The following is a 25,368-nucleotide window of genomic DNA, read 5'->3' on the forward strand; positions in this document are numbered from 1 at the left end:
AATGGTAAAGGCCATAACTTCAGAGGGATCAGTTAAAAGACTGCCTTTGCCACCAAAGTGCTTCTCACGAATAATGCTAAAAGGTGCTTGAGATGCTTAAGAAAAATGTATATGAGTCCACATACTATACCGAGTCTTATGTTGCTTTTCAGGGAACAGATGCTGCTTGTGCTGCTCAGGGTCACAGAATCAGTACTGAAAATACCATCTCAAATTTTTCTACAGTATCAAGGAAGAAAGAATTCAACATTAGCAGGAAGGCTTGCTGGACCTCTTTTCCAGGCAAATGAATAAATATTAATTTTATTATTGTTCTGAGTCATATCAGGTTGCGTTCAGCTCACCTAAGGTGACTTTCACTCAGCACTGCACTCAGATGAGATACCTGTTTACTTACTTAACATTTTCATAAGCCACCTTACAATGCAAGGTCTTTCAAGATACATATAATTTTTTTTTAAATGCCATAAATTACAAACCAGACAATAAATCATTATGCATGTGAAGTTCAGTTGCACGTAAGAATCACTACTAAATATATAGACATCCCACTTTGAACATTGCATTGATTTTGTACTAGTAATAACTTGAGGATTTCATGCAGCTAAGGCTGCATTTCTCCGTGTATGTATCCTTAGCTTATTATTTTTGCAAAATATATTATGTGATCCGTGGAGATTTGGACTACTAATGTGATTCTTGAGAGTCACTATCAGTGTAAATGAAGGAGACGGATGTGCAAGGTAAACACATCTTACATCTTGAGTTTGACATTTAAAGCTGTTCTAGAAAGATGAGGAATTGGTAACATCCAAATAGAAATAGGGAGGGAGAGAATATGTGGTGTTATGGCGGAACAGTAAGTTACACACACGTGTGTGTGTGTGTGTGTGTGTGTGTGTGTAACAGAAGCTTTATGGCTACTTTTGAAAGAAATTTAGATTTGGGAAGAGGTGATTTAGAGCAGAGACATGGGAGGGATAAGGGTGCTTATCTCTTCTATTATTTTCTGCTGTAGCTCTTTCTTCCAGGCTGTTTTCTCCCACAAGGATTAGGACACTTATTTTTAAAAGTAAATACATTTCTGAAATCAGATACAGCAGAAACTCAAGGGTAGAGAAAGGGATAAGCAACTCCTCCTCATCACCATTTCTCCACTCCCAAAGCAGTTTAAACCTAATAGAAGTAGCCATCAGATTTTTCTTACACACATGTTTGTAAAATGGTTGTCTCTCTAAATTAGGTGATGAAGTGCTTCTAATATATGAGGCTAGGTCACCTATAGTGGTGATAAGCTGTGAAGCTTCTTAAAATCCTGTTTGGATAGCATTAGCAAACTCTGCTAATAAATAATACAATGAAAATGGATCAGTCTTTCATATGAAGTGGATTCTCAATCAGATCGCTTTGTTAATGTGCTTTGGTGACCAGGGGCAGGAATGTAATGAACTTGGAGTGAATATTCCTACATGAAAATACAGGGGGGCCATTTAAGACAGTGTGCAACCTTTAATCCCAATAATGACAGAACTTGCAGGTGGAGAATCCTTTATTTTTATATATCTCTATTAATGGTAGGGGAACCATTATATGAGTTTATACTTCATCATTCCTTCCAGGCTCTGACGCTTTGTGGTTTACATTTTCTATTCTTTGTTTTCTTTTGTTATATTTCTTTTCGGGGGGTGGACAAAGCAATATATATATATATATATATATAAAAGAAAATACATGTAAAAAGTAATGTCAGATGTACTGTGGCAGATGGGGACATTTTTATTGAATGAAGTTGCTTATGGCTGAATGTTCCATTTACAATTTCAGGCCAGCACAACATTGAAGCATCTGGTCCTTTATCTGTTCCTTTGTTCTAATTGATTGAGGCTTTTTCTTACAACTTAGTTTAAATCCCCCAAGGCCCATCCAAGTTTATCAGTTGTTAACAAAGAAAGGAGTGAAAATAAACACTTTAGTTAAAATGTATTCTCCACAGTTAACATAGCTATGCTGCTCTCTTATATTTTTACCGTGTCTTAGAATGATTTGAGTTCCCTAACTCTCTTATGTTGCCATGTGATAAATATTACTATATTCACTATCTGCATGTTTGTTTGTAGACTCTCATAGTAGCTTGGATCAAGGCAAATCTAAATGTGTACATCTCCCGAGAACTTTGGGATGACCTTTTGTCAGTATTGTCATCATTGACTTATTGGGAAGAGCTGGCCACAGAGTGGTCACTGACTATGGAGACTCTAACAAAAGTATTAGCTAGAAACCTATACAGCTTGGATCTCAGTGACCTCCCACTGGATAAACTAAGTGAACAGAAACAAAAGAAACATAAAGGCAAAGGTAAGGCAGACAGGCTTCAGAAACTAATCTAATTTAAAAATGTCTGTTAATGTCTTGTATGAAAGGAAGTATATACAAATGATCATTACGTAAGAGGTGAGGTGGAAACTGCATTCATCCTTTAAAAATATGTGTGGGAGAGATATTGAAATATCCTTAACAATGCTTACATTTAAGTACAAACTACATTAGGATGTGGTATAGTAATCATGCTTGAAGGCCAGTTTTATGACCCTTCAATTAATTTTTAAAAATCCAGATGAATCATCCTTTTGAAGAGTTAGTTCACATTTGCCCCACATCCAGTGCAGTTGCTGATTATGGCTTCAGTTTCTGGTTTGGCTACAGGCAAATAAATCCCTCATTAAAGTGGAAGTTGCCCATAATGTCACAATGCCTGAAATTCTGAAGAGCATTGGGTCTGTTTCTGAAAATATACTTTGACTTCTTGGGCAAAGCTGCAGGCTCATATACTCATGAAATAAATAGTCTACAAGACAGGACTGCAGTTTACCACTTGATGTGGAGTCCTCCTTGGGCATCAAATCTGCTCTTAGTAAACGATTAAAATAGACCTGGTGCCAGGAATGTGTTCTGTTTTGAGTGTGAGGCTGGAGCCCTTGCCACCTGCAGACCTACTCATGAGTGAGCACTCTTAACATGATTGTAGTTACAGGTGGTAGCCGTGTTGGTCTGCCATAGTTGAAACAAAACAAAACAAAACAAATAAAAAATTCCTTCCAGTAGCACAAACACAAATGCATCCATTCTTAAGGAAATCAGCCCTGAGTGCTCACTGGAAGGACAGATCGTGAAGCTGAGGCTCCAATACTTTGGCCACCTCATGAGAAGAGAAGACTCCCTGGAAAAGACCTGATGTTAGGAAAGATGGAGGGCACAAGGAGAAGGGGACGACGGAGGCTGAGATGGTTGGACAGTGTTCTCGAAGCCACAAACATGAGTCTGACCAAACTGTGGGAGGCAGTGGAAGATAGGAGTGCCTAGTGTGCTCTGGTCCATGGGGTCACGAAGAGTCGGACACGACTAAACGACTAACCAACAACAAGCACCTTAGAGACCAACTAGATCTGAAGAAGTGTGCATGCACACGAAAGCTCATACCAATACCAACTAACTAACTTAGTTGGTCTCTAAGGTGCTACTGGAAGGAATTTTTATATATATTTTTTATTTTATTTCTTAACATGATGTTGCTGTTGCTACTGCATATGCCAGACTGGGGATGCTTACTGTCTTTTGCTCTTTGAAAGCGCAGATGGCATACTAACGATTTTTTAAAAAATTGAACCAAACTTAGATGGTGCCAAGAAGCCCACAGGTGAATGATTAATAGTAGTAAATAAAGTAACAATTTGTGTTGTCTCATAGCAGGCATAGTTCTGTCAAATTATAGGGAAGGTTTATAAGCCTAAATGTTCAGCACAACAGTAGTAATGGTGGCTTGTAACAGAAAGCAAAGAACATTATGCAGGTTTCAATTAATGAGTCCCTTCACAAGGACTTCCACTTATGTGATGGGGCTTTCCCCCCTCCTCTGGCTACACTCCTGAAATTGGCTTGGAGTGGTGGGAACACCCCCAGAACACACGAGGGGAGATCATTCCATCTGGGAAGCCAAAATGCTTGTCCTGGTGGAAAGATTGCCTTAGCACAACATTGAATTCCTCCCAATAGATTAAATAACTGGTTGGTATAATTGGGTGTGGCTTTAGTAGTCAGATTTAAATTAAAGAAGATGGAACACACACACATATATATTTCTCCATGGGGAAGCCTTTGCATATTTACCCGAATGATACTCAGAATAAATTGTGATTAACATTCCTTTTTATGTTTTAGATAGTTACCTACAGCTTGCTTATATTATAGATCTTTCAATATAGAATTGAGTTGAGACCAAAAATACAATGATTTTTTAAATACTGTTTTGGTAGTAATATGTATTGAGTTATTTAATTTAAAGTTGGGTGGAAAACCTAATGATCACCATTGGTAATTATTATTATTTCATTTCATTTATACCCTTCCCATCTGGCTAGGTTTCTGTGGGATGGGCAGATATGTAATCATTGATATGTTCTGTCTCCCCTCTACCTTTCAGGAGTTGGGCATGAGTTTCAAAAGGCATCGGTTGATAAGTCGTTTTCAAGAGGCTGGAGCCGTGATCAGCCTGGACAAGCCCCAATGAGACAGCGCAGTGCAACAACTACTGGATCTCCAGGAACAGAAAAGGCCAGAAGTATTGTGCGACAAAAAACAGTTGGTATGTAATAGAGAACATAGATGTTACACAAAAAAGGCAGAAGGGAAATTAATAGACCCAATGCACGTAAATAACTTTCTACATATGCTTTGGGTGTGTCACAGCTAGCAATACATTTTTGTATGTAAGTCTGGACAGTCTTGTGTGGTGTGAGATGAAGAAGTAATTGCCCTTTTGACTGTTAGATGCAAATTATTTTTACAGATATACCCAAACGTGTGGTCACTATGCACTGATCCTGTGATCCATTATGTATGTACCACATAAGGATTTGCCTTATACAACTGAAATCTTGTGTAGATTTCATCATAGACCCATTGCAAGCACAGCATCTACAGTTGCTGCTGCATGTGCGGCTACCCCTACTTCTGATGGCATGCTGTATAGATACCTCTGTTTCAAAAGACATCTGTTATGGACAAATTTATGAGCTAGGCTAGAGCATAGCATCCTAGGATGTAAGGAAAACTGGCAAGATCTTTTCTAGTAGCAAGTGTTTCTGTGTGTTTCAAACCAGAATTAGCTGGCTTTGCGTTCTAGCACACCTGTTACAAAAAGAAAGAGCTATAGCTAAGATGTTAATTGCACACAGCTTGTACGATATCTGTGAGGTAGCAACCAACCTTGGAGGATCCCAGACAACCTGAGACCATCTTCGGCATACATATTTTATTTCATTTCATTTCACTTCCCAAACTTTTCAAAGCTGTCACTCACACTATATATGGCAGTATAAAATAATACAATGCTACAATCAGCCAGCCAGCAGCTTAGCCATCCTGGCACAAACATGTAACCTGTTCTCACATTTCCAGTGCTAGCTGAGATTTATAAATACTTGACTTTTCACTATTGATCTTGGAATGTTCCAGTCTAAAACAGAAAGCTGTGCCTCTGCATACTTCTCATTTTCTTATTTACATGACACTATTAGCTACTTTCCCCCAGACATATGACCCTTGGCACTAAAACTTTAAGAAAGCATTTGATATGAGAGCAAATTGATTATTAATAATTAGGCATATCTGAATCTCTAACAATCCCCTCCCCTTTGTTGCTTGTTGTCACTTGTGACAGAGTTTTGTATTAATTGCCAAAGCACTCCCCCGCCCCCCCCCCGCCAGGCTTATTGATCTCTCAAATGCAGTAATTTCTTTCCTTAGCTGACACAGTGCCTTCATAGAATGTGCATATACTACAATTGCATTAATACCAAACAATCTGGACCCCCACAGTTGTAGCAATTGGATGAAGTGCAAGACTTAATATCCTGGTATTAGTTGGGCTCAACCATGTTGTGTGCTTTTCTTAATGAACTGTCCCTTAGTCCTTACCTCTTTTGCTGCCCTGTCCCAAGTGTAGGACACTATTGTTAAACTGAACAGCAACAGCCACTATTTCACCCACCTCTGTGCCTACATCCATTCCAAAACTTCAAAACTTCTCCAAATGGAATCACTTTAATTTGATGTCTTCAGTTTCACATGTCTTCAGTTGTACCACTTAGTGCAAATTCCTTTCCCATTCTGTCTTTAAGTTTTTCATGATAAATGCATGGGTCTCCTTTTTTCATTCCAATTTTCAAAGTGTTTTTCCCCCCTTTACCCCCAAGTCATGCACACCCGCTCATCAGCCGATATCACTGGTGTCTGCAGCTCATGAGCAGGACCCCATCCTTTAAACTAGTGAGAGGACAAAGGAGCCTGGATAATGCTGGCTTCTGTCTCCTCTCCCTGCCACCCTCTTAAAGGAAAAACGCAGAGCTGCTTCAGAGGGTGCTTTTGCCAAGTGCTTCTAGGCAGTCCACATGCTCCTGTCCCGAGTGGTTCAGGCTGGAGTGTGGTGACTGTCTTAAAACACTTTGCAGGTTCCCCAGTGCCCAACTGCTAGAGGTGTGCAGGGACTGCCCATATGTCAGACGTGTGATATCATAACGTTACTATGTGATTGACAGGTGGGCAGGCCCCTCACACCTACCCATGAGGCCAATCTTGATAAGGATCTGGCCCATGGAACCAAAAAAGTTCCCCACATTTGATATAGAGTGTTTCACTAAAGGGAAACCCAGATGTGAGACCTGAAACACTGTTACGGACTTACTTGTGCTTAACCTAAAGCTCATAGGACTTTATGTCCCAGTGTGCATCCATTAACTCTGATTGTGTACCAGATGTTAGCATAGCAGTTTGTAATTGAGGCCGTTGTACAGCCACAGAGACTATATATCATGTTTGAGGCTGCTGTTATTCCTTATTAAAAAGGTAAAGGGACCCCTGACCATTAGGTCCAGTCATGACTGACTCTGGGGTTGTGGCGCTCATCTCGCTTTATTGGCTGAGGGAGCCGGCGTACAGCTTCCGGGTCATGTGGCCAGCATGACTAAGCCGCTTCTGGTGAACCAGAGCAGTGCACGGAAATGCCGTTTACCTTCCCGCCGGAGCGGTACCTGTTTATCTACTTGCACTTTGACGTGTTTTCGAACTGCTAGGTTGGCAGGAGCAGAGACCGAGCAACGGGAGCTCACCCCGTCGTGGGGATTCAAACCGCCGACCTTCTGATCGGCAAGTCCTAGGCTCTGTGGTTTAACCCACAGCGCTACCCACGTTAACCACAGTATGTTGCATCAAAGCCACTGAAAACTGCATGTCCACAACGATGGCTTAAACACAGGGGTGAACTCAGTGGAGACAAAATTCATGAATGATGTGCTGGCAGGTGTTGTACCAACACAACCTGCTCTCCTGGCATAACAGTTTATTTCACTGAACTTTGGGGAAATCTGGCACCATGAAATGGTTCTTCCCCTTTCCACTCGTATTTGTGCAGAAAGCAGAGACTGTGTTTGAAATCTGGGCTACATTGGCAACCAGAGGCAGATCCAGTTTAAATTCTGATTTCTTTCTGCATCCCATATCCTTTGGTTGACATCGCCACAGTATGGCCTCCTTCAAAGGACTAGAAATGACAACACATTCTTTATTCTTGGTCACTTTTGTGTAGGCTGTGAACAAAACTTTATCTCTATAGCTGTTTCAGCCATCACAGTCTCAGTCGCATTCAGGTACTCTTGGAATTTCCTCCACATGGCCCATCTTTCTGAGTTTTTGGGAGCTTTTCTTCATTCCTCCTCGGATTATGAGACCAATGCCCTCACGTGGCAATAGAGACGCAGGTGGTAGTCAACCTAGTGGTTGTCAGGATGCATTGGTGTTGGCCCTATAGTTGGTTGACCCACCTCTGGAGTAAAAACATAAGTTCTGCACATACATTATGTATCCCTACCTTTGTCCTTTGCTTATGGGTGTTCCCCAGACGCATTCCAAAAGAACATGGAAGCGTTAGGTAAGTTCTAGACTAGAGCAAAAGGAGTAGACCATACATGAAGCAAATGGGTGGCATTTTCTTAGGTATTGCGTTCCTTTAAACTTGGCACCATCATTGTTCAGAGAACCCTGAGACCCAGTAATATGCAGAATAAACAAAAATAGTGAGCATAAAAATACTAAGAATATTTATCAATGGGTGAGGTTGCAACAGATATAGATATATAATATATATGAAGCCTAATGAGAGAAAAAAGAAAAGTGAACAAAAGGAGTCAGGGGAAATGTATTCACTTTTTCTGAGGTTTGTATACAAATAGCATACACTTTGAGGGCAAAATCGCTCAGATCTGCACTGAACTTGTTGCCACAGTTGAGTTTCAACCTGGTCATGGGCATAGGTGGGCCACCAGTGCTTCTTGGCTGTCATCCACATCCTCTGCAGGAGTAGGAGGATCGGACCAGACCTGCACAAAAGTAAGAGCAGGCATGGTCAGTATAAACATAGGATCTCCCCCATCCAGGCCCCTGGTCCAGTCCATGAGCCCCAGCTGTGAGAGACTCCACTCCCATGCACACACTGCCTTGTAAGGTACAAGCATTTGTTTCTTGGAGCTGCAATATGTTTCCACATGCACCATGGGCCAAGGGTCAAAGGTGAGCCTTTCTACTGGCCAAGCTCTGCAGTTACTTGTTGGAGGGTGGCAGGGGTGTGAACTGTTCTCTGCCCTCTCGTGTGAGAGTTTGCCGGGTGGCATGGTTGGTTCCCAGACGGCTCTCCCATTTCCCAGACTGATCTTGGGGGTAGGTGGGCTCCATGAAGGCTTTTCTGTGTGCGGGTTCCTTGCTCGCTGGAGGGCTGGTTCCAAGTGCCTGTTTGAGAGTGAAGCTCAGGAGAGAGATGTGAATAATAGCTGCATTCCCTCCCCTATGCTGGGGAGGTGGGCTTTGCTGAAAGTGCAGCTAAAAGTTCCCTTGTTTCTGTCTTTGCATAGTAGTCTGTGCTCAGTGTTCCTGGGGGTGCAGAGTGTTCTTCCTCCTTGGTGCCCATTCTCCAGAGCCCATCTCTAGAACCGAAATTCCCTGCATGAGGAGTGTGTGAGGCATAACCCTGCGCCATGCAAGGTGTCGTGTTGTTTGCGTTTGACACATCCTGCTGGTGCTGTGCGTTGATTTGCTACAGGCCTCCTCAGCACCTGGAGCTCTCCCATGCTGCCATGGGTGTAGCTAGCAAGGGGAAGCAGCTCAATTTTCCCAGATTGGTCCTGCCCCATTGTTTTCTATGGGACGGGTCTGTCTTGGGCCAGCCACTTGATTAGTGGATGTTCCATCTGTTTGCAGGGCCACAGTCATGGCCTGAGGGGAGCGAATGTGACAGCCAGGCACCCTCACCCCCAGCAAACCTCTTTCTTGCCCTCAACACCTTCCATTTGGGGATATTTTGCCAGGTGGGCCAGTTGTAGGAATAATAATAATGGTAGGATTTACTTCCTCTTCAACTACACCTTTGGCTGATTAACATCTTATACCCCTTTTAAACATGTTTGGGGAGGGAGGGTTATTGGTGTTGTAATTTTATGTTGTGAACTGCCCTGAGATCTGTGAATGAAGGGCGGTAGACAAATTTAATAAATAATAATAGTTCTGCCCACTGGGCTACTCATGGGCAGGGGAAAGGTCTGCCGGTAAAGGGATTTTCCACTGGCGTGGATGGCTCTGCCATATCCTAACTCACTCCAGCCCAATGAGTCTGGGTTTGGGATTGCACAGTAAGTCTGATTATCACCAAAAACTATTGAATGTTAACTTGGCTATATAAAGCTAATATGGTGGATAGAACTCATATAACATGAATATCGTTAGTAGGCTCTTCAGATGCACTGGGCACATGAAAGTCGTTCACTCACTTCAGCTATGTAATCAGTCCATTTATAAAAAGTCCATTTATAAAAAGATTATTCAGTGCTTTAAATTAAGGAAGTATTTGCGCTTGAATTCTTTCAGATTCAAATGGAATGAGCAGTGCGAAACTCAGAAAGTTATTGGGGATGGTGGAGTCTGAATTGTACTAAGTTGGATGTGTTAAAACCCTCAAGTTAACAATGCAGTCTGGTTTTGCATTTTAAGATTATGACGCAGAACTTTGTGATCTGAAAATAGAGGCGATGTTTGCACTTTCGTAACCCCAGCAAATCTCTAATAAAAACACTTTTAAAAAAGATTATGATGCAATTAGGAGCAGTAGTCTGTGCTGCAATTTATAATCTTGTAAGGCATTGAACTACAAAGCCATTGCTTAGAATAGATACCAGGGGATAATACCAGTGTAGTAACTTAGATCCAAGGAGGGCATATGTTAGGCAGGAAAGTTGGATTCTCACCTTGTGTTTAAAAACACTTGCTTTGTTTTTCTGCCTCCATGTTTTAATGTTTCCATTTAGATGGCATGTTTTGCATCCTTTTTTGCTGTATTGGTATATTTTAGTTAAATGTTATGCTTCCTCAGACTTTTACAATTTAAGACATCTTTGCTCTTTGTTTGCTTAAAAAAACTGAATTGTTTAATGTTCTAAATTTATTTTCTAAAGTAATTCCAGCAATTACTTAAAATAATGCTATTAGGAAATCAGTAGAACTCATTGCTTGAGGATATATACATACACACTCTTAAGCTATTCAAGTCAATGATTTATTTACATGGAGAAAATAATATGTAACTCAAGCTGACCATTGATACAGTTGCAGCTATTGGGAAGTGATCCCATAAACATACTGGCTGAAAAATGTGCTGCTTTGAGCTAGTTGCTCTTAGTTCCCATTGAAATAAATGAAACTTAAGTCATGAGTAACTCGACCCAATGGAACCTATGTTAAGGTAACTTAGGCTGCAATGCTACACCTGCTCACCTGAGTGTAAGCCCCATTGAACTCATGGGACTTGCTTCTGAGTAGATGTGTATAGTATTGTACTGTGAGTCTGAATCCAAAGCATATCAGTCACATGTTACATTCCCTTTACAGATACCTTGACAGGGATGGAGTGCAAGTGAGGACATATTTTTAAATGTCTGGACCTGTTCATGAAGCTTCTGTGACCAGAAAGGAACCTAGTTTGTTTTCATTGTTTGAAGCTCTTCAGACTAAAAGATTCTCACTTAAAAAAAGGAAACGTTAGATCAGAGCAAGTGCAAGACATGTGCTTTAACAGTGCACAATTATATACACTCTTCAGCTTGTTGACATTTTTCAACTTGGGAAGAAATTCTATTGAGCTCAGTGGCGCTTCTGAGAATACACACCTGTTAGTGTTTTACTTTGAATACACAGTAATTGTAGTTGTCAAAATATAGGCATTATTGCTGTCTAGCATTTTTTAAAAATCAACTCAAAATGTTTTATGTGCCCACTGATTATTTTTTTCCTTACAGCTCTGCCAATATCTGCTGTGCTGAAATGTTTTAATTTAAATTTTCTTCCTTTTTATCTTTGTTTTCTCTGTTGCTGCTTTTTCTGTGACACAGCCTTTCATTATAGTCACTCTTCTTTTTTTTCCTTCCCCACTTCTTTCTTTTCCTTTTTTAAAGCCATGAGAAGCCGATCCATTGGTGAATGTGCTCTGCCATCGGCCTATATACGCAGTGCTAAAAGTGCTCCTGTTCTGATCCATACTTCCAAACCCTTCTTGCCTGATATTGTTCTCACTCCCCTTTCTGATGAGCTTTCAGGTAGTGCCACCTCTGCTAATTTCTGCACCCCCTTTTCACTTTTTTAACCCTTCTGCTTTCAAAGACTGCATAATCACTACATTTTTCAAAGTAAAATATTTAGGGGTGGGGAGGAAATGGGGAAGAGATGAGAGTGGATATTTTGAGTTTTGTGGTATGCTATATTTACAGCTCATTCTGGAACTGTGAGAAGCTAGCGCTGTGCCAATTCCTATAGAAGTAATGCAATGTTCTGCTTTACAGCTGAATTTTTAAAAAGTTGATTTGACACAAATATCTGAGATACATTGTTGAACTAGGTTTTCTACATCAAATGGCAGGGCAGAAGGACGAAGAAAAGATTTCTCATTGACAGTCTTCAGCATGGAGAGGTTGAGGATATTTTCTATCATTGCTGTTTGGTCATTGTATTTTAATTTACCGGCATCATAGCCTTCTCCTTTTGATTGTTTATTATAATCAATGTCTTGCTGACTATGTCAGTAAATGCATAAGAATTACTAAAGAGGGGTTTACATTAGTAAATACCACATTAAAAACTCATCGATAGACCCAGAAAAAAGTATGTTATTACTTATAACAGTATTATAAACACTTAAGTGCTAACTGTTGTGTATGTTTCTTTTAAAAGACACAACTAGCTGTTCTTCTGTTAACAAAACCCTTGACCCATCTCTAGAAAAACAACATTTTTTAAGCCCCCCAATGAACCATATTATAATAATGATTTTTAAGCTCTGTTCATAGGTATTGTGTCAGTGATAGACAGCCTCAAGAAATGCTTCACAGCTATGGTGGGTTTTCTGTTGAAGCAACCACATTTTATCTCCTGTGCCACTGAATCCCAAGCTATAAATGTATTGTGTTTTTGTTCACATTTCAAATATGCTGAATCATGTATACTGTGATTCGTTGTTTCATAATGCCAGTCAGTTTCAAAGGCTTGTTCAGAGATGATATTTGTAGTAGCTGTTTCGGAAGCGGGGTGTGCGTTTTCTTTCTTGCTTTTTCTCTTCTGTTCCTCTCTTCCATTTTCCTGCCTTATTCATTCATTCTTTTGTTTTCCTTGGTGTGCTTGGCTCTGGGTCTTTGGGGGGATTATGCACACATGAAGGTGATGGATGGTTGATGAAGGACCCTGGGTGAGAGGCAGGGAAGGAAAGAGATCCCATGGTGAGAGGCTGGGAGAAGAAAGGGATGCTCCCAGGTAAGAGCTGGGAGGGTCTAAAACATGGGTAGGCAAACTAAGGCCCGGGGGCCGGATCTGGCCCAATCGCCTTCTCAATCCGGCCCACGGACGGTCCGGGAATCAGTGTGTTTTCACATGAGTAGAATGAGTGCTTTTATTTAAAATGCATCTCTGGGTTATTTGTGGGGCATAGGAATTCATTCTTCTTCTTTTCAAAATATAGTCTGGCCCCCCACAAGGTCTGAGGGACAGTGGACCGGCCCCCTGCTGAAAAAGTTTGCTGACCCCTAGTCTAAAATTTCCTTTGTGAGACAAGGGTTAAGAGCCAACCGTGAGAGAGGACTCCACCTTTTCTTTTTGTTTCTGCTTTTATTTAGATTAGTTTGTTTTTAATTGTATGGTATTATTAAAAAACCTTAATAAAATTTTACGGGGTGGGTGGGAAACAGAAGTGAGATGGACGGCAAAGTGTTGCTGTGTGAAGTGCTTCTGTTGAGGGGGCCAGCCAGGCAACTTTGTTGTCTTCAAGCACACTCCAGTCATTCTCCCTTAGATCTGCAGCTGTGTATCAGTGAGGCTCCATAACGGCTAGAGGAAATAATTTTTTAAAAAAGTTTTTTCTTGTAGTTCTGTTTATTTTTTTCCTAGACTCCCATCCCTTTCTTCCCCTACCCCCAGCAACATGTCCAGACAGGCACAGGACCTTTGGAGGGATGGGCTGCCTGTGTTCACCTTTCAAAACAACACTACAAATGCATTCCTTTTAAGTATAGCCATCAACTAAAGGGGGGGGGAAGCATGTTAATTTGAAATGAGGAGAGTATATTTTTCAGACAGTCTTGACACAGCTTGTTGTTGGGTTTTTTTAAAAAAAAGTTCTCATGATTTGCTCTTACAGTGGTACCTCGGGTTACATACACTTCAGGTTACAGACTCCGCTAACCCAGAAATAGTACCTCGGGTTAAGAACTTTGCTTCAGGATGAGAACAGAAATCGTACTCCGGCAGCACGGCAGCAGCAGCAGGCCCCATTAGCTAAAGTGGTACTTCAGGTTAAGAACAGCTTCAGGTTAAGAACGGACCTCCAGAACGAATTAAGTACTTAACCCGAGCTACCACTGTATAATATGGAACATTCCCAGTTCGAGCTAAAAGAAAATATAGTGTTGTAAATTATTAAACAGTTCAGAAAATCTGTGTGTTTCTTCTTTAGGTTCCTCTAAGTGGCACCTTTATTGATGCTATATAACTGTGTTTAAACTTCATCAATTAATAATCTAGTCCTAATCATTTATCAGTTGGACTATTGCTATCAAAGAATTGTAGTTGCCATGGACGCTGGTAAAACTAATGATTTTTTGATGTCATGCTTAGATTTCTCCACCAAGTTCATCCCACATTTTAAGACCTGCTCACCTCATTCCACAGGCTATTTTTGTAGATTTCAAAAAATGGAACAATCTGTGTTTTATATCAGGATATGTTGACTATGACAAGATTATGTTATCTGTTACTTAAAAAGTCATTTTCTGTATAAACTTATCAGTACAGCTAATGTCTCTAAAAAGTTATCAGCTCAGCTTTGTGTATTATGATTACTGTTTTTCGAGACAAAACTATTATTTTGTCTTAAGAATCTGTTAACATGACTTTCAGCCCGAAGCAGATTGTGGAAGTCTTGTGCTTATAAATTTTGGGGAGGCGTTGAGATGGGTCAGTGGCCTAACAGAATAAGGCACCTTCTGACATTCCTAAGAAGACTGTGCTGGTGGCACTTTGTGTATTTGGGTACCCAGAACAGTAACAAATGGCTGCACAGGAAACAACATGTAGTTTAACATTTCTGGGTGCAATCTTGTTTTCTGCGTGGAGCAGCCTTCCCATCCCATCTAAACTGTGTACATTGCATAGTGGTAGAACAATCCTACACTTAGATTCTGCAGCAAAAATATGTGAGACAGGATTATTTTAGCCGTGTGTGTGTGTGTGTGTGTGTGTGTGTGTTTGGTATCTTTTCTCTACCTTTCCGTGAAACAGTCAACCTTACAACCAAAGTAAAACAACCAAAACATAGAAATAAAACAGCACACAATGTTTAAAAATGTATTAGAAGAGAATGGTATTCTACGAAGAGTTGCTGAAATAAAATACGTTAATAAGAGCATCACAAGCTTCATATTTAAATTTAATGTCATCTTCAGTGTTTGCATCTTCAGTGTTTAAAAGGATGCAGAGGTGCTTCTGTGACTATTTAGAACTCATTTTGCAGTGTGTCCCCCTGGAGCTGTAGTCCAGATCCACTCGAAAGGAAATCTGAAGGGTTGCTATAAGAGCTTCCATGAACCTCTTTGTTGTGCATTAGAGTCTAGACCTTATATCAGTGGGGCTTCTGCAGGAAATTATGAACGAGATTTCCTTTGGTTTTTAAGTGTTTTGTAGGTGTGTGAATTTTAACACAGCTAGCTTTTGTTCTCTTCTCTGACCTCACCTCCTAAGAGGGTATTCTGCTTTCAACAGAATTCTAAAACAGCAAGGGAAAAGGTGAAGTGGGCTCTTCCCCCCCCCCCCCATTCTTAGTGCTAGTTCAGCTCATCCTGAGGGAACAATGGATCCTTCGTTAGGATTCATTTTTGGCCATTTTGATCATTAAAAAAATGAAGATAAGTCAGCTGTAGGTTCAGTAATTGTCAGACTTCCTCTGGATCATCGTATTAGCTTTTTCTGGTTCTTATAAGAAACTAGTATCCAATTTTTAAGAGGTGCTTCAGAAGATCCCAATTGGAGACAGAAAGATGTGTTCATTTGTTCGTAGCTTAGCCTTTTAGAGTTAGGGAACCATCTGCTTTCTTTCACTTGAATGAGGGATCACCCATTATGGACATACCTACCTAGGTGTTTTGTGTGTGTGTGTGTGTGTGTGAGAGAGAGAGAGAGAGAGAGAGAGAGAGAGAAAGAAAGAAAGAAAGAAAGAAAGAAAGAAAGAAAGAAAGAAATATTTACTTAATAATTAAAGATGATACAGCTCCCTCAACATATTGAGTCAACTTGTGGCTAGAAATATTGTCAGTTCTTAGGTTACATATTTTCCCAAAGCAGTCTATATTATAAGTCATTATTTCTGATTCCATGAATTAGTATTTCATAATTTATTGGCACAGCCCTAGCTTTAACAGCATTTCCATGTCTCCCATGATCTTGCTCTGTTTCCATGCATGTTAATATTTTAAGACTGTTCTGATGGTCTAACTCATATCTCACATTGTACTAGATAGCATATATGTGCACGTATGTGCACATGTGTGTGTGTGTGTGTATGTGTTTAACAACATTTTAGTTTTTGGTGGAGAATATTTTATGGTTCTTAAGGACTTCTTTTTAAAGCGTATCACTACCTTGCAGTAGTGAACAAACAAAACAATAGTATACATATATATTAGATTTATGTACTTGATTTCCTAAATACATACTTTTTCTACAGACATGGATGATGCTCAAATCCTCCCACGTCCACCTCGCGTCAGACATTTTTCACAGAGTGAGGAAACGCCCAGTGAAGTTTTTGATGCGTTGAATGAGGAGCAGACACTTCCACGAAGTAGCAGCACATCTGACATCCTGGAACCATTCACAGTTGAGCGAGTCAAAGGTGCAGTTCCTGTCATTGACGATTCATCCCATCATGCGCCAAGCTTACAGAGTTCCACAGAGGCCTCTTCAATATGTAGATCCACTGAAAGTCATGTTACTGATACAAATAGCCGAGAGTCCTCTCTGGAAGTTGGGGATAGTATTTATGACCATCTCTGTCATTTGGTAGGCCCGGTAGAACTTTCAGATACAGCCTTTGAACAAAACCAGTATGTTGACCTTGAAGGTGAAGATGATCTTCTTTCCTCTCTGAGAGAATATCTTAAGGAAAACGAAGAACTTTGCAGTAGCATTGAGATAGATAAGCATGAGCCTTCTTCTCATGAAGTTGATGCAGGAATAAGTAGGAATGATAAATTGCCATTGGATGGAGTAGAGCATACAGACCAGACTGTTACATGTGCAAGTAGTACCACTGTTGCAGAAAGTGCTGATGATGCAGAACTGCAATTGGAGCAAAACCAAAGTGGCTTTATAAGTAATATTGCACCTACACAAGTAGACAGTTCTACAGGAAGCCAAGCTGATAAAGCTAAACATTTAAACATTGATAACCCCATCCAAAATCTGCCTGATCCCAGGTCAAGTAGCCCTAGAGAAAAGGAAACGAAGAGGTATTTGTTCAGACAAATTGCCACTGATGTAGATGTATCTGTGGAAGCAGTGCTAGCTGAAAAGCATAGAAGTGCCCTCTTTAATGAAAAAATAACCAACACAAGTGTTATGCATGCAAAGAAAATGCCACATAAAGCCTTAGTTAACCCTGAAATGCTTCACATTACTGGCATGAGCAAACTGTCACCAACTAAGAGAAGCATATCTGAAACGGTAACCCATAAGGCTAAAATAATGAAAATAGCAGCTAAAAAGCGAAACAGTGTCCATGTTACTTTTAGGCCATCTACTGAATCAGTTCAGTTTTATAATCCTCTAGAAAACAAAGAGGCCCCCTGGAAAGCAAGACTTCGTAAACTCAGTGGTTTCAGTAGCGGGAGCAGTAGCAACAGCAGCAGCAGCAGCAGCAGCAACACAAGCACCAGCTCATCCACAATGGCTGTGCTGGTCAAACCCGGAATATATAGGCCTCTAGATACAGCCAGTACAACTTCTGCTTATAGTAGGCAAATTAAAGAATCAGGAGATGTTCCAGCATTCGTGTTGCAGAAGGAAAGTATTGGAATAAATCAAATGTCAAACCGTAGCCCACCTAAGCCATCGAGTCAGGAGTCGGGACAACAGCAGGGCTCCCTGGGTGGTGTTTATAAATCTGTTGTACATGCTCTTTCGAAGCCGAAGGCAAATGTTTCCCCACAGAGGCAGAGCAGAGTGCCAGCAGAGGCTCCACTGAGGGATCTGTACAGTCATGTAATGGGCTATTTTGGAAAGAAAGCTGCAGGTGAGCACTAACAGTGTGCGGAGCACAATAGGAGAAAGGCAGCACCAGTTTGGCTTGATGCACCTGAAGCAAGCTCTTATAAAGCAAATCAAAAGGCTTTGGGATGATCAGTGCTTTTCCTGTTTGGTTTTGCATGCGCATATGGCCAGCTGAATTTCCCCCCTCCAGCATAAGTTACTTTGATAAACGTTAAATTACTAATGATCCTTTTTTAAAAATAATAGTGAACCACTTTGCTGCTGAACACTTTAAGAGTAGGGAAGAGGAAGAGATAGTAAATGACCTACCAATGGATCCTGTCTTTATCATATACTTTTCCTGGCAAGCCTTGAAAGCCAGTCTTCAACATATATTTGGCATTCATATGCTGTCCAATAGGGGGGGAATTGTTTTGATATCTCCAATTTATCTTCCTAGTGATCAGTTATTTCACTTGAGCCAATTGTAGGTTCAGTTAGTTTTTCTTCCTCCTCCTCCTGAAAACGAGACAAGAAAATTTTGAAGTAGGTTTCAAAATTTCCTGTTTGGACTATCTTCTTAAAACAATCTGGTGTGGATTTTTGTCATTTTTATTTGAGCTATTTCAAAATATGCTTCAGTGCTTTCTGTGTGCATTCACTGGAATGGATGCACTGACTTCCTAAGCGACATCTATCACTGCTTTCCCTCCCCCCTGGGGTCATGGAAGTGCATAAAGGTACCATGATAGTTCTCCTTGAGCTAACCGTGAGCCTCTATGTGTTAACCAAAATGGGCAAGGCTGGCTGTCATTCTAATATCACCATCTTAGTTCATGTGTTCAGTAACTTTTAAAAGAACAGTAAATTAACTTTCAGCAGTGAGGTAGGTTTTTTGCGCTTTTTTATTTACATTGTATGCTGGCATGATTAACAGAATGCTCTGTAATGCATCCTGCATTGAGATGTTAATGCCATCTGAGGGCAGTCTTTGTAAGCATATCACAGTAGACTGGGTAGTAATGTAGATTCTTTCCGGCTAATTTGTTTCAGTATGCTATTTAGTAAAGTTTTCTCTTTAAAAAGCAATGTGCAGTCTGGATTCTAGGAGTATATAGAACGAAATTTTGAAATTTAATACTTCACGATTTTAATGTCAAGACCATGTTATACCTCAGATTAACAGTACGGTTGCTTTGCAGTCTTTTGAGGGGATAACACTTTCTCAAAAAAAAAAAAAAAGATAAGCAAGAAAAATAAAACCTTCAAGGTAAAATAACACAATAGTGTAACAGAATTAAAAACAGTGTAATTCTGTGCAATATTGATCATAAACCACTGACCATTTTAAGTCTTCTGTTAATTTTTGAATCATGTCATCTTTCATTGTTTATTAATTTATTTAAGTGTACTCTGTGTCTACAGTACTGCATTGAAACATAATTCATTGGTACATTCTACTTATATGTTTCTCATTAGCATACACCCGCAGAGTTTGGGGGGGATTATGCATCTGGTGATATGGAGGAATGAAGAATGTGTGCTTAAAGTGCATTAACAACTTTAAGTAGTGCTTATCTGTAAGCTTTCTTGCTCTTTCAAAGGTCACACTGGAAATTGACTAACACCTGCTCAGTGGTGATGGCTAGGGGTGGGGGGGCGTTGAAGGGTGAGGGTAGACTTACTAATTCCTAAAACTAAATTTATTTTATGGGAGAAGGTATTTTTAACTGCATGACATTCTTTTGTATTTACTGTTTTATTTCTGTGCTTTTAAAAAATATTTTGTTATTGAAACTGTTCTTTACTATATACAGTCATTCATTTGCTTTTAGCCAATAGAGAGGATATGAGCCCAAAGCAGAACCCTCTTGGTAGTGATAATGGCAGTAGTAATGCAAATATTCCTGACCTCATGGATGAGTTTATAGCTGAAAGACTGCGCAGTGGTAGTGCTCTGGTAAGCTTTTGCAATTTTCTTTTGTCCTGAAATATAAGATACAATTCTAATGCTAAGCAATTTACAAGATCACCAGTTAATTATGACTGTAAAAATGTTAATAGCTAGTGATGTTTGTTAGTTTGATAGCCTCAAATGAAAATGGCTGCAGTAAATGTTATTTGATGGAAACGGAGCTGGACTTAAAAATCGGTAGTAGCTGAATCATTTAGTTTTGTACAGCCCTTGTCTCTGAAATAGCAAACATGAAAATCATTTCTGGCTGTAAAAGTCTTTTCTCAAACTATTTCTTCAATTGTAATATTTCTTCAATTAGAATGTGACCAGAAGAGGGAGCAGTCCAGGAAGCTTAGAAGTTCCAAAAGACCTTCCCGATATACTGAACAAGCAGAGCCAAATGCGCCCTGCAGATGACCCAGGTGTGCCTTCTGAGTGGACGTCTCCTGCGAGTGCAGGCAGCAGTGACCTTGTCAGTTCCGACAGCCATTCGGACTCCTTCAGCGCCTTCCAGTATGACGGCCAAAAATTTGAAAGCAAGTATTCCCGCATCCAGTTTCCCTTAAAATCATAATACCTCCTCTACATATTTTTTTTTGCAATAGACAGCTTTATGCAGAGAAATTGAGAAGAGTGAATGTGCACAGGTTCTGTAAGTGATCTGGAGCAAAGTCTACAAGGAATGTGTTTGGCTTATCCATTTTATAAGAGCATACAACTTTGGGAGCAGGTATTTTTGTAGACCTAGATCCGCGAAAGAAACAACAGACAACAGTACAACCTTCTAGCAACCTTGGCCCTATATAACCTTGAGAGCCAGTGTGGTGTAGTGGTTAAGAGCGGTAGTCTCGTAATCTGGGGAACCGGGTTCGCGTCTCCGCTCCTCCACATGCAGCTGCTGGGTGACCTTGGGCCAGTCACACTTTTCTGAAGTCTCTCAGCCTCACTCACCTCACAGAGTGTTTGTTGTGGGGGAGGAAGGGAAAGGAGAATGTTAGCCGCTTTGAGACTCCTTTGGGTAGTGATAAAGTGGGATATCAAATCCAAAAACTCTATATGCACGCTGGTGGGGAAGGAACTTCTCAACTTTGCAATCCTTCTTTTCCACTGTGATGGTTTCCTCAGGGTCATGAATATGTCCCTCACACTACAACAACTTGGGTGCATCATCAACAAGAGCTCATTGCGTTTAGTTTAGCAGATCCAGACCTTCATAATTGATCTTTGATGTGGCTCTGGGCAAGGTCTCCTTGTTTTAGGACAGGCAGGACAAGAGCTCTTTAGCACTTTAGACTATATACCTAGTAAAGCTACAAAGGGCCTTAATAGCTTGCATCAATTGATTCGCTGGTTGAGATTCCTGTCCTGTAGCTGGTTATTCCTTTTCAACAACAGTCCACCCTCAATTGGTTTCTAAACCCTGATCATATTGTTTTTGCGCACACAGATACAAGCCTCTTAGGAGGGTATGTGATGCATGCTGCCAAAGCCTTTGCAAAGTAGAAGATTATTATTTTCTAGGATGGAGAAACTTTTTCTCCAGAATTTGTTCTGCCTCATTGTTGAGTCATAAGATCCCAAAACACTGGATCATGTTGCTTAGATTTGTTGGAATCTGCACATGATTGCACAACTCACTTGCATTAAACACAAGATGAAAGGTAGCAAGAATGCCCTTTGTAGGAAAGTCCTATGTTTTTGAAATTGATCAGGTCTATGCTTTTAGTTAGGCCATTGAGATATGTATCTATTTCTCTCTGTAGATTTCAGCTTTGGCCCTGAAGGGGGCACAACAACCTCTGTAGAGTCTGATGCAGGTTCAGGACCTCAGCAAAGTGCTGAAGAACAGGAAGTTGCTAGTCTAACTACACTCCATATTGATTCTGAGACCAGCAGTCTCAATCAACAACCACTATCTGCTGAAGCAGCAACTATTACAGGTAATAATAATAATAATAATAATAATAATAATAATAATAATAAATAATGTATTATTTGTACCCTGTCCATCTGACTGGGTTATTCCTCTGTTGCAAAGCAGAGGAGTGAAATTTCTGAGTATTTAACTCATTTCTAGAGGATTAGCCATTTTATTCTGTTGCAGCAATAAGACGAGTTGGGGTACCAACAACTTAAAGACTAACACATTCATTTTTACAGCCTTCCTCTTAGAAGTGGTGAAAAGTATAGCCTATAAAGTTAATCTGAATAATATAATTTATGGGGTATATTTTGCCAGTTAAATTGATTTTTTAAAAAAAACAACCCAGATTGTTTTCTGGAATAATAGACCTCTTCATATCAAGTAGAGATTGTAGCCATGATCCAGAGGTCTGCACATGGCAAAACTACATCCATACTAACCTTTTTTCTCTTCATCTGTCACCCCTATAAACCATCAAGCAGCTTTTAAATTTCCCCAAAGTTGAGCAGGAAATCAGCCTGCTGAAGACCTCAACAGCATATAGTAAGCATCCAGGGGCTGGATATTTTGTTGCTGCCCCCACTTTTGATACATAAGATATTTGGAAATCATTCCTATAACAAATAAAATTACAAATTTACCAGTGCCAGCAACTTAAATTTGACTGTATAGGTGTCCAAAGTGCTACTAATAACATATTTTTAGATGTGTGCTTGTTGTGCCGCTGTTGAGCTTTGTATGCTACTTGCAAATCAGAAATGAAGGCTGAGTAAATACACTTTTTATTCTGATAGCTACAATGTCATTTGTAGGTTCTGAAAGCGCATCACCAATCCAGTCTGCTCTTGGATCACGATCGCAGACACCATCACCTGCCACTCTGAGTGCAGATCACAACGAACAGAAAGATCTACAGCTGGATGAGAAGCTCCATCACTCTGTTTTACAGACACCAGATGACCTAGGCAATATCTTAGATAGAAAACTTAAAGAATAGCTTTTATTTCATTTCCTATACAGTGCTCACTATTTTCAGAATTGGGTTGTCTCGGAGAACAATACTTGTGTTTTCTGTTTGCCATTCATTAAATTTGTCTTACTAATTACTGTATTTTTTGCTCCATAAGACGCACCTTTTCCCTCTTAAAATCTAAGGGGAAATGTCTGTGTGTCTTATGGAGTGAATGTGTGGTCCCTGGGGTGGGGGGTGGGGCTGAGCTGGCGGTGGCTTTCTCCAAAGAGCAGGTCGGGGAGCAGCAGAAAGCCTGCACGCAGCCTTCCTGCTGCTCCCCGGGGCTGGCGGTGGGGGAAACTCGGCTTTCCCCCACCGCCAGCCCCACAAGCTCTTTGGGTTGAACAGCTCTGGGGTAGCCCGGGAAGCCTCCGCAGGGCAGCGGGGAGCCTTCATCCCGCTGCCCTGGGGAGGCTTCGCGCGGCTATCCCTGGCTTTTGCGGGAGGTGGGGGAAGGGACAGAGCGAGGCTCTCTCACTTCCCCCACCTCCCGCAAAAGCCCCCAAGAGCCACATTTTTTTTTCTTTAATCCCCCCTCCCAAAAAAGTAGGTGCGCCTTATGGTCAGGTGCACCTTATGGAGCAAAAAATATGGTATGTTTTTAACTCCTGGGAGAAAGTAAAAAATTCATCTGCTTGATTAAAGCAGGAGCATGGACTATTTATACATTAAATAAAGTGGGTAAATGTGGCATAGTGGGGGATTGAAGGACCATATCTGCTCTCTTCTACCTGGCTATCATATATTTTGATGCAACATATTAATGGGTTTTTCTTGGGAGGAATTCAACATCTTGCTGTTGTGGTCATTCTGTCAACACAAGCATTTCAGCTTGCCAGACGGAATGATCCCTTCTTCTTCCCCACATGTGGTTCTCTGGGGGGTTTTCCTGACCCCCTTAGAGCCAGGGGATCATGAGGAAGGAGGAAAGCCCCACTGCACAAATGGACGTTCTTGCACACCTTGCATCATCTCCCTCCTTAACTTCTTAATCCACCTCCAAATAATAGCTGGCCTGAAGTTTTGTTTGTTTTTCCTTCTCTTACAGAAACTAGTGATTTTCCATCTGAATGCTGCAGTGTGATGGCAGGAGGAACAGTCACTGGATGGCATGCAGATGTCGCTACCGTAATGTGGAGACGAATGCTAGGAATTTTAGGAGATGTCAATTCCATTATGGACCCTGAAATACATGCTCAAGTTTTTGATTACCTTTGTGAACTCTGGCAAAATCTTGCTAAGGTATTTGGAGAACTGAATATTTTTAGCCGCTCAGCCTAAAAAAAGTATTTTAAGGTAGAATTGAAGCAGCAAATTCATCTTCACACAAGTTTGCATTGTATTTCTAAATAATTTCAGATTAGAGACAATCTTGGCATTTCAGCTGATAACATGACATCACCTTCTCCACCAGTTCTAATTCCTCCGTTGCGAATTCTGACTCCGTGGCTATTCAAGGTAAAGAAAAGTGTAGCCCGTTCTGTGAATATGAAAATGAAAATGGGGCAACGTATGAAAGTGTTAACATTGTGGCTTCATTCTTTAATATTAGGCAACCATGTTGAGTGATAAGTACAAACAAGGCAAGTTACATGCTTATAAACTCATATGTAATACAATGAAGCGGAGACAAGACGTTTCTCCAAACAGGGACTTTTTAACTCATTTCTACAATATAATGCACTGTGGACTACTTCACGTTGATCAGGTAAGGAGCCTCAATAATTTAAACTTTATTCTGAAGCACATTTCTGAGCAATCGTGAACCCAGAAAATTAAAAACGTGTTGCAGAGTATGCCTTTGAGAATTTGCAAACATAATCCTCACTTGGAGTTTTTATTCATTGTAAATTATGTTTTAAAGAAGTGGTTTTCAAACTTTCTGATATTGGGGAACCATTTCTACATGCTTCTTGCCACTGGCAAGAAAACTCTGTATGTTGTACAAGAAGCTGGGGAGTGTTATAGGGTACATAGTATCAGGTTACTGGCTGGGCCTTTCTTGAGTAAACTTAGAATGCACCCAACTAATTCTTGTAGCTACATGTTTCAGGGAAAGATCACTAGTGTTGAACAAGCTGCGTTTCAGGACCCTTGCCTGCCACTTCTGATCTCTTCACTGATAAGCTTCCAAGAAAAGCATAGGATTTTTTGAATAATATTTTAAAAAACGATTGCTTCTTAGAGACAGAGGCTTAGCTCTTGCAAACAAAAGATCTGTGTTTGAGCTGCACTCTTTTGGATTGTAGATGGGTCCATACCCCTCACTCAAAAAACAAACAAGCCAACGAGCTATCAGGGAGAAGTGTTCTAAATTTCTTTTTTAATTGACATCTCATTTTCTTTGTGATTGAATGCTCCTCCAGAAATAATTAAAAACCAATCATAAGAGTCACACCTACAATCTATAGTAGAGCCTATACACAGGATTGCCACCTCATATGCTGTTCATGAGAACTAGCCCAGAGTCTTTGTTCTTCAAGTCTGAATATAGGCTGTCTTACCGTAACTTCAGTGACAATTCATGCAATACACTGCAAGATTTTGTCTCATACTCACAGTTTCAACTCCTTGCAAAACAATCTAATTACCAATTTA

At 40.5% G+C, this 25,368-nt stretch overlaps 1 protein-coding gene across 21 annotated transcripts in view; it reads left to right on the forward strand.

Annotated features, from left to right (window-relative positions):
* The window catches only part of RALGAPA1 (Ral GTPase activating protein catalytic subunit alpha 1), a 125,865-nt gene that overhangs the window by 32,653 nt on the left and 67,844 nt on the right, over window positions 1-25,368 (forward strand). For 9 of the 21 annotated variants that reach the window (XR_014526601.1, XR_014526602.1, XM_083504704.1 and 6 more), the window contains exons 14-25: window positions 153-282; window positions 2,118-2,355; window positions 4,478-4,639; window positions 11,547-11,687; window positions 16,355-17,920; window positions 19,713-19,837; window positions 20,154-20,370; window positions 21,598-21,774; window positions 22,571-22,723; window positions 23,819-24,012; window positions 24,130-24,228; window positions 24,323-24,478. Coding sequence is in view for 19 of the 21 variants with exons in the window: in XM_083504704.1 (XP_083360830.1) it covers window positions 153-282; window positions 2,118-2,355; window positions 4,478-4,639; window positions 11,547-11,687; window positions 16,355-17,920; window positions 19,713-19,837; window positions 20,154-20,370; window positions 21,598-21,774; window positions 22,571-22,723; window positions 23,819-24,012; window positions 24,130-24,228; window positions 24,323-24,478 (3,358 nt within the window). In the remaining 2 variants the exon portion in view is untranslated. The remainder of the gene's footprint in view (window positions 1-152; window positions 283-2,117; window positions 2,356-4,477; window positions 4,640-11,546; window positions 11,688-16,354; window positions 17,921-19,712; window positions 19,838-20,153; window positions 20,371-21,597; window positions 21,775-22,570; window positions 22,724-23,818; window positions 24,013-24,129; window positions 24,229-24,322; window positions 24,479-25,368) is intronic. The other 12 variants (XM_083504690.1, XM_083504695.1, XM_083504691.1 and 9 more) reach the window with 3 other exon arrangements.

This window comes from Podarcis liolepis (assembly GCF_965112155.1).
Source record: "Podarcis liolepis genome assembly, chromosome: 1".
Taxonomy (NCBI): Eukaryota; Metazoa; Chordata; class Lepidosauria; order Squamata; family Lacertidae; genus Podarcis; species Podarcis liolepis.